At 41.3% G+C, this 15,031-nt stretch overlaps 2 protein-coding genes across 2 annotated transcripts; both read right to left on the bottom strand.

Annotated features, from left to right (window-relative positions):
- Positions 1 to 3,344: 3,344 nt before the first annotated feature.
- Positions 3,345 to 9,694, bottom strand: LOC124281343 (enoyl-CoA delta isomerase 2, peroxisomal-like). Its single transcript, XM_046717377.1, has 4 exons — positions 9,150 to 9,694; positions 6,926 to 7,083; positions 4,860 to 4,992; positions 3,345 to 4,189 (listed from the first exon to the last, which is right to left on the bottom strand). The coding sequence occupies exons 1-4, from the start codon at positions 9,287 to 9,289 to the stop codon at positions 3,934 to 3,936; spliced, it is 687 nt and encodes a 228-aa protein (XP_046573333.1). The 5' UTR covers positions 9,290 to 9,694; the 3' UTR covers positions 3,345 to 3,933.
- Positions 9,695 to 11,634: 1,940 nt separating this feature from the next.
- LOC124281341 (three-prime repair exonuclease 1-like) lies at positions 11,635 to 14,811 on the bottom strand. The gene is made up of 2 exons (XM_046717376.1): positions 14,448 to 14,811; positions 11,635 to 12,401 (listed from the first exon to the last, which is right to left on the bottom strand). The coding sequence occupies exons 1-2, from the start codon at positions 14,686 to 14,688 to the stop codon at positions 11,902 to 11,904; spliced, it is 741 nt and encodes a 246-aa protein (XP_046573332.1). The 5' UTR covers positions 14,689 to 14,811; the 3' UTR covers positions 11,635 to 11,901.
- Positions 14,812 to 15,031: the final 220 nt, after the last annotated feature.

Genomic DNA, 15,031 nt, shown 5'->3' with positions numbered 1-15,031 from the left:
CTATATATGCATCTTTTGGATAAAAGACATTTTCACATTGAGATGTATTTGTTTTCTGTTTCACTGGAATTGCTTTTATTGCACTCTTAATATCTAAGTCTAGTGGACTTCTATACCTATTTCAAACACACAAAATGTTTCTTGCATATTTTGTTTCCTGAAGTCTGTGATGCATTTATTGCAGATTTTGAGTTTTTGGGGTACCAAGATAATAAGTCAAACAAAATGGGGATCGTAAGGCTGGAACATAGCAAAACCAATTTGCTTGAGGTTGACAGATAATATACACGAAGAACTTAGTTAAGGGCCCCTGACACATCTCACGATTGAATGAGCCCTGATCTTAACCCTTTCGAGAATACCTGTTACATGGTTGGTCCTCGTGTGCAACAAAGGGATCCTGTACAGAACCTGGCCCAATTGGAAGCTGCTTTACACGACGAATAGCTTAGAGGTGGCCCGTCAGATGATCAGGGGCTGGCAAGGGGTATGAGGAGGAGAGTGCTGGCTGCCATACATTGAATCGTGTAAGACACGCAAAATGACTTTTGAATGTTCACATTAAACATTCCAGGGCCATACTTGTACAGACATGGTTTTGCATGAAAATCAGTGTGTGTTTTTAAATCATTTTTATATCATCATAAAATCAACATGGATTCCAACCATTTTGTCGTTTTTATGAGTCAAAGGATCATACTGGCCAGAAAACACTCATCGTTTCCCATCGTGGTCACCACGAGAAGTTTTATGTAACGTGTTGAAAACCTATCATTGCAAAAGTACAGCGGGTGGTTAATCAAGTACTTTGTGTATATGTTGAAAAATAAAACACAACAAGCATTATCACTAAGGTGACATAATCCCCGCCGCAAATTATCAAATTAAACTTAAAAGTAATGAAAGTTTAAAATGAAGTTAAATGTGACCAGTCAACCTCTTTTGATATCTTGGTCTTTAGTTGTTCAAACGCATGAATATTTTCAAGACTGACTTTGACCATGGCATGAATGTCATAGTGTATGAAATATGCAAATATGGTACTAAAGAAAATGCTTATTGAAAACATTCATTCTTGAACTCTATGAAGAAAATCCAGTGAATTCAGGCTAATATGCTGAAATCTTCAAAGTGTCGCCGTGACCTTGAAAATTATGTGAAGGTCACCAAAAGCAACTGGGCCCTGCGCCTTCCCTGGACAAAGCTGGGCGTCAAATATGAAGAAAATCCAGCGAATGGTTCTTGAGGTATCTCGCTGACAAGCATAATATGCAGGTTAATAGGCTGTAATCTTCAAAGTGTCACCATGACTTTGAAAATTAAGTGAACGTCACTAAAATCGACAGGGCCCTGCGCCTTCCCTAGATAAAGCTTGATGTCAAATATGAAGAAATCCAGTGAACGGTTCTTGATTGCTTAACATGAACATGCTGAAATCTTCACAATGTCGCCATGACCTTGAAATTTATGTCAAGGTCACCAAACGACTGGACCCTGCGCCTTCCCTAGATAAAGCTTTGTTGAATGTGAAGAAAATCTAGTAAACGGTTCTTGAGATATCTCGCCGACAAGAGTAAAACGCTAAGTCCCCTTGTGACCTTGAAATGAAGGTCAAGGTCAAAACCTGACTGGGACCTTTTTATACCGTGATGAACCTAGGTACCAAATATGATTCTAGTCAACGGTTCTTAAGATATTCCAATTCGTACGTACGGACGGACGGAGCCTAATACATGTACTATATCCCCAGCTTCGCACTAAACGCTCGGCGGGGATGAAAACAACTGCATTTGCATCACTTTCTAGGTAAGTCCGACTACTTTTTGATCGCCCCTCGTAAGCATAGTTCGAGATACTACTAAACGTTGTAATGTCCAACCCAAAGCAAACGAGACGTATCTCGGTGTTTGTATTATCTGCAAATTCTATATAGAAGGATATTTTTCTTATATATTTTGACTGTTCAGGCAAGTTTGTGTTTGCATTTGTCGTTAGGGACTTCAGTATATGTCCCAAGAAAATTGACAATCGACTCATCCGTTCGATGTACGACTGGTCAAACGACGCTAATCGCTGCCATCATGGCCATATGGAGGCAGATATCCCTGTTACACCACCACCCACAATCACAGGCCCTCGTGTCTTTGCGAGGATTAAAGATTTAAAACATATTGTTTTTGACATGACCCCCGACTCAAAATGCTCACAGTACAATTCACCGTGATGTATTGTTCCGTCAAGCATTTCGAGTCAGGGGGTCATCTCATTTATTTACATACTTTTTAAAAATCTGTAATCCTCGCAAAGACACGAGGGCCTGTGCCCACAATGGCACGATTGCTGGTGCAGGCAAACCAATGAATGATACCTAGCTCTGCCTTCAGAATACCGTAGATACTCCAGGAGACTTGAACTTGGTGTGGCTGTAAGAATTCTATACATAGTACCTGTTGACACCTAGGGCACGGGTGACAATAGCCTAAGGCGTCCAAATACTCTGTGCACAGTTTGAATCCCATATTCCGCCTCGTTTGTTAAAAAACGTCAAAGACCTGCATTACTTCGGCCAGTCGACCTAACCAGTGTTAGTTTCTAGCTTTGCCTGAAAGTTACTAGCCCACAAAATAATTCATTTAGTCCGAAATTTGAATGTAGACACTGGTTTCATCATTAAGCTGCTAATATTATTTTTATCAGGCCATATTCTTGCATGAGAAAAGTATTTTAACTTAACAAGTCGGAGACAGTGATATATGTACAAACTGACCCCATGAAAATTCACTATAGCCAGTCGGGTCAGTGACTATGGAGATTTACTGGCCCCATATGATTTTTAAAATGGACCCAACATATTGTGATAAAACTAAAGTACTAATCAAAGCTGTTTCAACATCACAGTCAATCACACTCAATACACATTGGTCGGAGAAGTACAACTAGACTAACGCTTAGTCTCTGAATATATATAATTTTGATAGAAACAAACAATTCCTTTGAAATTGAAAAGAAGCCCCAGTATGATAGGAGATTCAGAATCTTGGGCTCCAGCATTGCAGAAAGGGCTGGGCTAATGGAAGATAATATGGTTCAGGGACTGTTAGACAGGCTAAGGTGCACCAACTGGAGCCCTAAGCATACATTCCTTCTGGGGGAAATGCATGGATATTGCATATTTCTTTCCTTTGTCGGCAGGTACTGAAGAAAGATAGAATTACTCTTATTGAGAGACTGCTGCAAATTTGCCCTAACAGTGTAAAACAAGAACTGTCTCGTGGCTCACTCTGGGTACATAGATACATCTGAATACAGCTGTCGTTGCTGATAATCATAAATTTTATTATATATTTTTCTCATCTGGATTTATTATTTGGATTAACATAAATAATAGTAAAATAACATACATCACACTGTGCATTCGAAAGATGTGTATTGATCATCGATTTCTGTTTAATATCTATCAGCACATGATTATATGATCGTTGTTAAATCGTTGTCATGATGCATTTGTTGTTAAGATGTTAAATCTGGAAATTTTTTTCTGCAAAACGACTCCCTTAATAATGTATTTTTCTATCACAATACGCTTTGTTAATGGAAATCTGGCAAATCCAGCAAAAGTTTGCTTTCACTTTTGGTAAAATTTGACTACAAAATATTTTGGCGGAAACAGTTCTTTATCTGATTTTCCCCCTCGTACATCCCCCATGTATATGAATCTGTAAGTAAATGAATAAACTGATTACACAGACACTGTCTCCGTTTTCCCAGGTCTCTAAGCACAAATTTGTCGGAGAGCGCTTTGTTCTGCTTGATCACGTCAAGATCACTTTCCCGCCACTTTCACTCAAACATTGAGAACACATTTGCATGCTCTGGATATACATGTAGCTAATACCCTGAGATAAGATCCACAAGCACACCGCGCTAGCTCCATCACAATCTAGACTTCTCCAATGGCAAGGGACGAGTGTTAAAGGTATATCTGTATAAATCCTCTTTGAACGCCCTGAGGGTGTTTCTGTCGTATTTCTGTTTTGACGTGTATTGATTGGCTAGTGCCCTTGCAGACGACAGCAGGTCTTCCGGTGAAGAAGTCAAATCGACAATCCCACAATCCTTTGCTTCTTCCGCTGTGTACCTCTTCCCCAAAACAGCAAGATCGTGAGCAGCCCGACCCGACACTTTGGCTCTGGAAACAAGAAGGCTAGTGAGATGATGATGTCCTCACACATTCTGCTGACACGAGTGAGTGAGTGAGTGAGTGAGTTTAGTTTTACGCCGCTTTTAGCAATATTCCAGCAATATCACGGCGGGGGACACCAGAAATGGGCTTCACATATTGTACCCATGTAGGGAATCGAACCCGGGTCTTCAGCGTGACGAGCGAACGCTTTAACCATTAGGCTGCCCCACCGCCCTGCTGACACGAGGTGAGGTAACTGGAACGCTATTCAAAGCCCACATCTCAACCTCACTCACTACATCGAGCTATGGAAAAAAACGATTTTTGTATCAACTGATATGTAAAACTATTTGTCACAGTTTCAAAGCATCTTTGGCATCTTTTGTTGCTTTTGGCAACATTTTCACAGTGTTTGTGTCAGAAACAAATCACTTTTCAAAATATTTACGATTTTCGTTAATAAATAATAATAGACAGGCGCGTACTTTCTTTTGTACATCAGTGTATTTGTATGAGGATCAGCCTAACCTTACCAAAAACAAGTGCCACTGATTGGAAGTAGTTCCGGTCAGGAAGTAGTTCCGGTATAAATTGTTATTTCCCTCGTATTAAATAACAGTTGTATTTTCAGATACATATCATATTCTAGCACGAACAAAAACGGATACTCATGTACCTGACCAATGGCATGCTTGGACCAAGTGGTGCATTGATGAAGACCTCGTTCAGTGAGATCCAGCCTCGCTTGGTCTGCATGACCCGGAAGTCCTGATTCAACGCCAACAGGGCTCCGCCAGCATATGCGTGACCTTCATGGAAACATGGAAGACTTCATGCGGATACTTGGAAGATTTCAGCGATTAAAACAGAACAAGATAGTAACGCAACATCTATTTTGAGGGTCGACTACTGATTTTTATGGAATATAGGGTGTCAATTTCAGTGTTATACAGTCACGTACAGACATAATCAAATATAGGCTATGTAATGCAGAGTTTCCATTAATGCAATACTCTAGAAACGAAACCAAAACCCAATAAACAGTACACTGACCTACTTATTGTATCAGTCAGTGGCCAAAGTCTGTTCGCACCGGTGACGTATCACGGCTATTTCAAACATAGCTGCTGAGTCGGGTCCCCATTTAAAAAACAAACATTCGAATATCTATGATTAAATAATAAACAGGTACTCACCTCAAATTTTCAGAATTTAGAGATATGACCCTGTGCTCTTAGGACATCTCGGAGTCGTCTTGGTAAACTGTCATATAGACGACGAATGTAAACGGGACTAAGCCCAGTCCAAATGTCATTCACCACACGGATGAGATCTTGTCTGGAGTTAATGTCACCTAATCTGGCTTTGAGTTGATATTTAACAGTTTTCCATACATTTTCAATGATATTGAGATCTGGACTTTGTGGGGGCCACGGCAAAGTCGGAATATGATTTTCCTGTTTCCAACGGTTAGCCCGAATGGACACATGACAAGGGGCATTGTCTTCTTGGAAAATCCAATTCCGGTTGACAAAATGCCTGGCAACTACAGGCCACAAGTGGTTATCAAGAATGGCAATGTACTTATCAGTGTTCATGTTGCCATCAACGACAGTTAAAGTTCCCACTCCATACGCAGACACACACCCCCAAAACATCACTGAAAACTTCGAATTTCGTTCATGATCGGTACGAACCCCCAAACAATCGGGTCGTAACCGCTCATGCGACTTTCTCCACACATAAACTTTTCTGTCTATCCCAATCTGGACTTGTGTCTCATCACTGAAAATGACATTATCCCACTCATTTCTTCCCCAATGCAATTTTGTCCGACAAAATCGGCGTCTCTTCTCTCTGTTAACACGAGAAATGGTGATTTTCTTGCTTACCACATGTCTACGGTACCCCTCAGTGAACAATCTTCTTCTGACAGTGCGAGAAGACAGTGTAGTCTGTCCCTGATTGTTATATTTTGCTGTCAAATCCCCAAGTGTTTGCCGGCGATTTCTTTTCACAAGACGAAAAAGCCGTCGTTCGCTTCTTGGTGACGATTTTCGGGGCCGCCCACTTCTCGGCAACGATTTAACTGAACCTCGCTCCCGAAAACGTTTTAAAATTTTCTGAATTGTTCTTGGGTTTATACCTGTCAAATCAGCAATTTTGTAGCTTGATTGGCCTTGCTGTTTCAAGTCAACAATTAAATTTCTTTGGTCAGGTGTCAATTCTCGGTTGACAGGCGGCATGATAGCAGACGACAAAAATATAAACAAAGCAAGGGAGATAATCGCATATTATCGGTGCTAAACATATTTTGTGACCTGTGAAATTTGTACCCCAAATCACATCACGATTGGTGGCTTATCAGCACGGCGAAACGCTCTCAAAGTCAACCTACCCCTCAAAACATGGGCAACGTAACATGTTTTGCGAACAGACTTTTGGCCACTGATGCAGCACGGATATTGAAGAATTTTTTTTTTATTTAACGCCGCACTCAGGTCTGTAAATAATCATCTAGTTTGGACCAGACACTCCAGTGATCAACAATATGAACATCGATCTACGTAAGTGTTATACGATGACTTGTGTCAACCAAGTCAGCGGGCCTGACCGGGCCTGACTTCGCCCCTTACGACAAGCATAGGTTACTGAAGACCAATTCTAACCCGAATCTTCACGGGTCACATTACGTTGAAAATAGGTGGAATATTAACGAAGAACACTGAAGTAAGTGCTTACCATTAATAGCTGCGACAGTGACCACTGGGAACGTCAATAGACGTCTACACAGCTCACCGAACACGTAGCGCTCCTTTGACTTCAGAAAGTCCAAGTTCAGGCCATTGCTGTAAAACTTCCCTTCTGCGGTAGTGATCAGGGCCCGACATTCGGGATTCCTGTGAATAAAACAATACAAGTTCAGAGCTCCAGATAAGATTTAGTTCATGTGGGTACTGTACCCACTGTATGTTTTTTGGAGTGGGTATTATGAATGTTGAGTGGGTAATTCATTTTCCGTTACCCACAATTTTCAAATATGTGCGTATTTCAGTCATTTTACTCAAGGATGGTGTCATTGAGTAAGTTTACTAAGCAGGTATGTTCTGCCGTATGTCATACCTAATCAAAACCCATAAATATAATGGAAATGATTTCATAAAAAATCACTCATCCTATACTGACAGTACAACACTAGTCCTATACGAACAGTACAACCTGATAGCAATCGATGTCTTTTTCATTACGCAAGCGATTTTTTATAAATATATTCCGTACGCATTTGTTTTAAACTTTGTGCATATCTAACATTTTTAATGCGTAATTGGTACGCAACATTTTTTCAATGCGTAAATGGAAACTTTCTATGCGTATTTTACCCGGATACGCAGCTTATCTGGGCCTCTGCACTGTCAAGTTATATTTATTATTCATGGATACATTTGTATGGCATCTTAACATATCCGTGGCGATTCCGGTTGGGAGGTGAGGTACCCTTGTGAGGTTAAAGGGGCCGCTCGTCACGCCAAATTAAGACCCAGGTCTGATTTCCCACATGCATGGGTACAATGTGTGAAGCCCATTTATGGTGTCCCCTGGAGTTAAAGTGATTTCCCGGGAATGAATAGAACCAGGTGTTCAGGCAATTGTAGAACATATGTATGTTGCCCATATACCTTTATTAAAATCCACTTTATTGTTTCACAGTGGTGATTTGTCGTTTTGTAATATCACTAATTTCGACTTAGTATCGTTTCTTTTTCCCGTTAGTTTAGTTTCGTGAAAATACGAACGTCAAAATGAACAATACAATACTCCAAAATACTTCATTTCATTAAAAAGCCTCGATAACTGTCCATTCTTGAAAGGATTATCTTCAATACGTACGTATGACTAAATCGTGTTTTGCGCGGCATTACTTCTGGAGATTTACCTGAGGTTACCCTGTCTGGCGTTCTGCACTTCAAACAAATACTGATCGGCTTGGAGTTGGGTATATGTATTAAACTAGGGTAAAGTATCTCATTGTTGCGGCCTGTGAATGTTCGAATCTTTGTCTGGCAAGCCAGTGGTTCGTAGCCTGAGCAGCCTGTCACTCCCGTCAACGTCACAGGTTCTGTTCAGGTTAGTCTGTCATACAGACCCTGAAGCAAATATATCCAAGAAATCCCACGCAAGCCTAGAAAATGTAGCAAGTCTAGATTTCCACAGCTTCAGGGTCTCTGAAAATGGAGAAAGTCTCAGGGCTCCTTTTCATTATATGTATAAATATATATATATTTTTTTTCACTATGATCATTTTTTCTGCAATATATGTTCATTTCAGAGACTAGTTGTTAGTGTACGTTCAGGTTGGTAAAGACTTCCAGGCGGACAACCCGGTCCTGACTTAAGTCTTATTCAAGCATGGGTCTCTGAGACCTACTAGTATTCTGACTCCCAGCCGAGTCACTGAGGCTGACCACCCGATCCCCACTGAGACCTAGCTCTGCCCGAGAATCCCAGCCGAGTCACCGGGGCTGACCACCCGATCCCCTCTGAGACCTATTCGCTCGTCACGCCGAAGACCCGGGTTCGATTCCCCACTGCGGTACAATGTGTGAAGCCCATTTCTGGTGTCCCCTGCCGTTATATTGCTGAAATATTGCTAAAAGTGGCGTAAACCCCAACTCACTCACTCACTGAGACCACCTCTGATCTAGAATCCCAGCCGAGTCACCGGGGCTGACCACCCGAGCTCCGTTTTTACTAAAGCATTTGCACGTTTAGTGAAAACACCAATCATGATATTGAATACCAGAGCTTTTTCGAGTCTTGGCAGAATGAGTCGACTAAAAATATCACGAGATATTTGTTCCATTTCCCCAGTTTCAATGACGATGCTAAAAATAGCTAGAGACTAGACAAGCGGTAGGTCGATGTTTGAAAATTGTAAGTGTCCTTACTCGGACCACTGTTGTCATACCTTTCTACTGTGTCCAGCGCCTTGTTAAAAGCCTCCGTGAAAGTTCTGTCAATTCTGTTTTCGCCATTTCGCATTCGTAAAATAGCAAGGTTGTCATCTGTGAAGGTTAGCTCTATTCCCGCATTGAACGTATGCGCCATTTTGTTTCCCACAATTGCACTTTGCTCTTGGCCGTGACACCGACAGAAGGCGACCCAGATTCGGGGTCAAATTGTAGGACTATACGCGATATTACGACACAACCTCCTTAGTTTGTTTATTCGGCGTGGTGGGGTAGTCTAGTGGTTAAAGCGTTCGCTCGTCACGTCGAAGACCCGGGTTCGATTCCCCACATATGGTACCACATTGGTAGCTTATATATCTAACTTGTTAAATCGGAAAAATATAGTTACTTCAATTATGTGAATATTTTTCGAGTTTTCATCATTACTTTGATATGTACCCCTTTTTGCACGTATTTGTATAACAAAAACTAGAACTGCACGTACACACTAAGGGCATTAGGGCTGGGACGGGTCCAAATATTCTACCCGTGTACCCCACCCCCTATTACCCTACGCTACCCTACCCGGATACCCGTTATGTTAATTCCTGATATAGAAATTGTAAGAAATGGCAATATATTCTTTAGCTCGGAGGCTAAAATAGTTTTTCAATATCCTAACTACATGTACATGTACTAGTATGCATTATACTAAAAAGAGGTGACTGTAATTATGTCTAAATCTTCAAAGTCATTACCACCCTTAAATCGTGAATGAATAGCATATGACATTGTTTAAAGGTCACATGCAACGTAAAACACAACTTTGCAGATTCTGATACCTTTCGGTATGGACTTACCGAAACAAAGCGTCAAAAATGCAAATTCAACTTATAAAGTTGAAAAATAACGCGATGAAAAAAACCGCGCGAAATCGGAGTTCAAACGTTTCACTAATTTTCCCCAGATTTTTCTGGGGAATACGGGTTTCAACAGCTGGGCTGCGCTCATAGCACGTGCGCAGTGAAATAGGTTCGCGCAACTTGGAAGCGGGCTGTCTGGTGAATACTCGGTGAAGGCTTTGGTGTGAGCTATTTTCATAATGTTTTGTTGATATCTCACAGGCGCGAGCTTTTTATATGTTATGACAGTAAATAAACTGTTTATATAATTTCATTTGTCTATTTCACCACACGTTCTTCTTACCGAGTCACTTTCTCAGTTCGATACTTAAAAGCAATGTCATTATTTAGAGTTGACACAATTTCTAACTGTGATATAGATATGTCGCTGTCACAGACAAAACTCAATGTCTTGTTTTATTGACACCTGTGTGTCTGCCTGCCTGTCTGCTAATGACAATATTCAATACACAACTGCGATCACTGACCACGTGCAATTTGAACTTAACACCAATCAGGCTATACACCATAAACAAAACGCATTGATTTATGGCCCGAGTTCGGTCTCTGTCACATTATGTAATTACACAGACAGGCAGGTGTGATACTTGAACACACGACATGTTATGATGTCTGTTGATCGCAAAATGTTATACACAAAAAATGAGCATGTATTTACAAAACCCAACTTTCTATATATACACACACAATGAGCCGCGAAGGCGGCATCTGCTAATGAACCAGCCGTTACACTTGAGTGCACACCCACCCGCTCTGACTGGGTTCGGTATCCCGGCTGCTTCGTTTCGAGGGAGGTAAACCCAAGTACAAAATATTGCACTTTTGATTTGCGATTATACGCTTATAATTTTGTTTATTTGTTTTTTTCATAATCAGCAATACATATTATATGTCATGAAGAAGTGATAATTGTGTTTTAATAATGTTTGATTTTTTGGTTGCATGTGACCTTTAAGCTACTAGTCACATGATCACAATAGGTCCAGGTATTGAGACGGGTACACGGATCCAACTCATTACCCACCCGTCCCGGGTATCCCGTCCTAGCCGTAAAGGACATGATACCGTAGCTATATTGTTGGTGAAATGGAACCTATGGTGATCCATACCATCACTTCTAGTCAAGGTACTCCTGTTGCGGTGAGTGCGTGAGTGAGTTTAGTTTTACGCCGCACTCAGCAATATTCCAACTATATGGCGGCGGTCTTTTAATAATCGAGTCTGGACCAGACTCTCCAGTGATCAACAGCATGAGCATCGATCTGCGCAATGGGGAACCGGTGACAGCGAGCCTGACCACCCGATCCGGTTCATCGCCTCTTACGACAAGCATGGGTTACTGAAGGCCAATTCTAACCCGGACCTTCACGGGTCCCCGTTGCAGTAACCACTGCCAGATAAAGAGCTGTTACAGGTCGTGTCCGTGGGTCTGGGTCTCCTTTCATGAATCAACCTTAACTAAGGTTAACTCCCATTCTTTAACATTGCACTAAGGTTACCTTAGTGACTTACGATCACCTTAGTGCTTAGTGAAAGGAGGCTCTGTTTTTTACCACCACATGCCGCATTTGGAGCTTCTTGATACTAATAATCATGAATAAGTTGTAGAAAAGACTTTTTACAAACATTGACATAACTGAACATTCTATTGACAAAATTATGAAACTACAGTGTGCTACTTTATTGTAAATAACAAGAGATTTATGGGAAACAAAAACGCAGCCCTGAGGAATGCATGATGACATTCCAATATTTCCGTAAATAACAGAAAACCTAAGAACATGCTTAATTTGAGGGATAATCCTGCTCGTATCTATCATTAAAGTTTCATCACGACATATATACATTAGTACATTGGAGGGATATTTCTAAAGTATTTCGATTCTTTGTCAGCCCACTCCAAGAACCCCGGAGAGAAATCTCTCACGACCTTGAGCAAGGTCAAACAATCGTCTGCTGCTGTATGACAGATTGGGGGCGCTTCTCCAATGCACCGCCTGTACACTTCCTCCAATTTATAGGATGGTTTCCTTGGAATCGGTGTCGACGACAAACGCCCAGCATCACCTTGAGGAACTTCTCTATTACTTGCCGGACTTTGCCCATTGCCTGCTTCCTGATTTTCGAGTGTCTTGAATGCCTTGATGCTGTCCACACAGAGGAGATCGCCCTGCAGCTTTCCGCTCACTTGACGCAGCTCGGACACAAGGAGTGGGTAGTCAAACCAGTCGCCATTGTGTGCAACGAGGCACACTGGTTTCGGCAGACGACTGAGAAAGATTGACATCAGCTGAACCATATCTGTGTCGAAAGGTTTCTGGTCAGCCAAGGTTTCATTGTCCAGACCTGGAAACATAATAAAACTGCAGTATTGCATCTGTTTTCATCATTGTCAGCACTAATAGGGTCTGCGATCCACTATAATGGGTGCTGTGCGGGTGGGAGAAGTTGTGGGTTGTCGTTGTGTTCTACGTCATTGCACCTATACAGAGACGTGCGCGTGTGTGTGTGTGTGTGCCTGAACCAATTATTTTAGTGCCAGCAAACAGAAACGTTTTGGGTATTCTTTTTTTTTTATTGCTTGTTTAAGTTACTTATGGATGATATATATTGGCAAGATTTATTTAACTCATGTTGCCATGTAAATCAAGTATGTGAACTGTTTAATAAGATATTTAATAGTTTTGTCCCAGATAAGGGGTTAACGCGACACCGGCAAGGTTCCAGCTACAAGACGGCGGTCTGTATCGGTCTGGTTCAGACAATCCAATGATCCATGCTGCAGTTCAAGTCGGATATCCTACTCAGACACGGTCATATCATTTGGAGCTGATCAATCATTGTGTTCACCTAGGTAGAGAACTAGGCAGAGTAACAACAAGTACCATCTTTTGGCGTCGCCGGGGAACGAACCACGATCGAGGTCTGGGTGTAGCATTGACACATCTTCTGCTTCTCGCATACTTAGTCATTCGTATTTATTGAAGATGTTCCTTGCAGGACACGACAATTTTTCGACCCTTTTTAATGAAAAGAAGTAATTTGGGGTAATCCGTTGTATTGTTCATTGTTGACGCTCGTACGTATTTCACGAAACTATATTCTTCGAGAATAAAAAGATGTAACCCAGAAAAATCTCTATGTTCATCAAATATCATCTTCTAAAATGCCAATCAAGCATCTATATTCTACAATTACCTGAACACCCAGAGGCTAGTTCTTTTCATTCCTGGAGAAACCTTTGATTTCTCAGCTTAAAATAAATACAGAATTATTGTTCATGACGCCGTTAATCTTAAACCTATCAATGTTTAATGCACGGAAATTACAAAGAAAAATCAATTTTTACTGAATTTCCATGAAAATTTTCACTATGACAAACGGGTATATTCGTTAAAGGGCAGTTCGTTGTGTGCACGTAGGTCCCACGTACTACGTATATACAAATGTTTAAAATAGAAAGTATACCAAACTACCACACTGTGATATAGGTGTTCACTTTGTGTGAGTTCATTTGGAAATGTGTTCCAAGCCTGTCCTGGAATCAAAAGGGTGCCATTCCCCACATGGATACATTTGTGAGAAGCCCATTTCTGGTGCGGTGTAAAACTGTACTCACTCACCCACCCCTGGAATCAGGAAAGGTAGCCCCCTGTAGCTTCTACTCCGACGTAGGCTACCCATTTAGTTACAACAACGCAACAACCGTATTCATCATTGAGAAATCCTATAGTGAGGTAATGCAGAAAGTTATCGTGCGAGGCATACTGTAACATTCCATTGGAAGTCAAATTTTATTCATGAATCAACTTTCAATATCATGGCCTACTATCTTTGAACATATTTTAACCCCCTGACGTTGTTGTATAGCCTTTGTAAATAAACATAGTGTTTATCTGTTAAATCAGACAGCTGGTTGACTAATCTCCATAATGTTAAAGGTGGGGAAACAGGTCACATCTCTTCCTTGTTAGAGCTGGGGCTCCTTTCACGAAGTAACCTTTACTATGTTTAACCGTAACTCCCATTCTTTAACGTTGCACTAAGGTTACTTTAGTGGCTTACGATCACCTTAGTACTGTTTTGTGACAGGAGGCCCTGCTGGGGCGAAACGAAACGAGGGTCACGTGATACTGCTAATGTATCTCCACCACATTCACCGATGTAACCTATAGATCTGTTTGGTTTGAATTGAACGCAATGGGTATGGCGTGGTCAGGTCAAGAAAGGCAACTTCTCCATATAATGTACAACTTCTGTCAACCTGTGTGTGCTGTCACCCGAATCCGTCAGGACCTGGCGAGTTGACTGAGGCCCTGTAAAGGTGGATAAACTAACAAACATTGTGAAAAGCTCGATAAATCATCGACGCTATATAGAAAATGATGTTACCTGTAATCGACGCAGCCTCTGGTTCTAGACGTTTACGAGGGTCGACACACAACAGCAGCTGGTTCGTCACCCGCGGGCCCACGGCCACTTTTGACCCTTCAAGGTATTTTCGACCGACTCCCAGAAAACACATCTCGGTGATTTTCGGTTCTTGTTTTGGGAGACCGGTTGTTTCCGTATCGAAGATAACAAAGCTTTGAATTGGACGTCTAGCATCCGCATCTGATCTCCCCTCTGCCATTGCGTAGGATTCTTAAAACATTATAACAAGTTTCTCAAAAACTATACACAGAACAAAAGCGAATGTAGATCAAGCTTTCCCGTCCGGAAAATGACGTACATGCACTTGAACACGGATACATGGGCTGTCGAGTATTATACAGACACTGACCACAGAAAGCACGACGACAATACTATGTTGTTTTCTAAAATATTTAAACCTGTAAGTACGAGAATAGAGTAATAAACTAGTGGAAGTCGAAATTACGAAATGATTACGGGGGCATCATTTTTTCTAATTGTGTTTCACGTAAAGCCACCAAAATTCTGAATATGGGTCGGTCGGTAGGGAAAAAAAAACTTAT

This window comes from Haliotis rubra, unplaced genomic scaffold (genome assembly GCF_003918875.1).
Source record: "Haliotis rubra isolate DU_JTF1 unplaced genomic scaffold, ASM391887v1 Scf282, whole genome shotgun sequence".
Classification (NCBI taxonomy): Eukaryota; Metazoa; Mollusca; class Gastropoda; order Lepetellida; family Haliotidae; genus Haliotis; species Haliotis rubra.
This window is presented reverse-complemented; position numbering and strand designations above follow the sequence as displayed.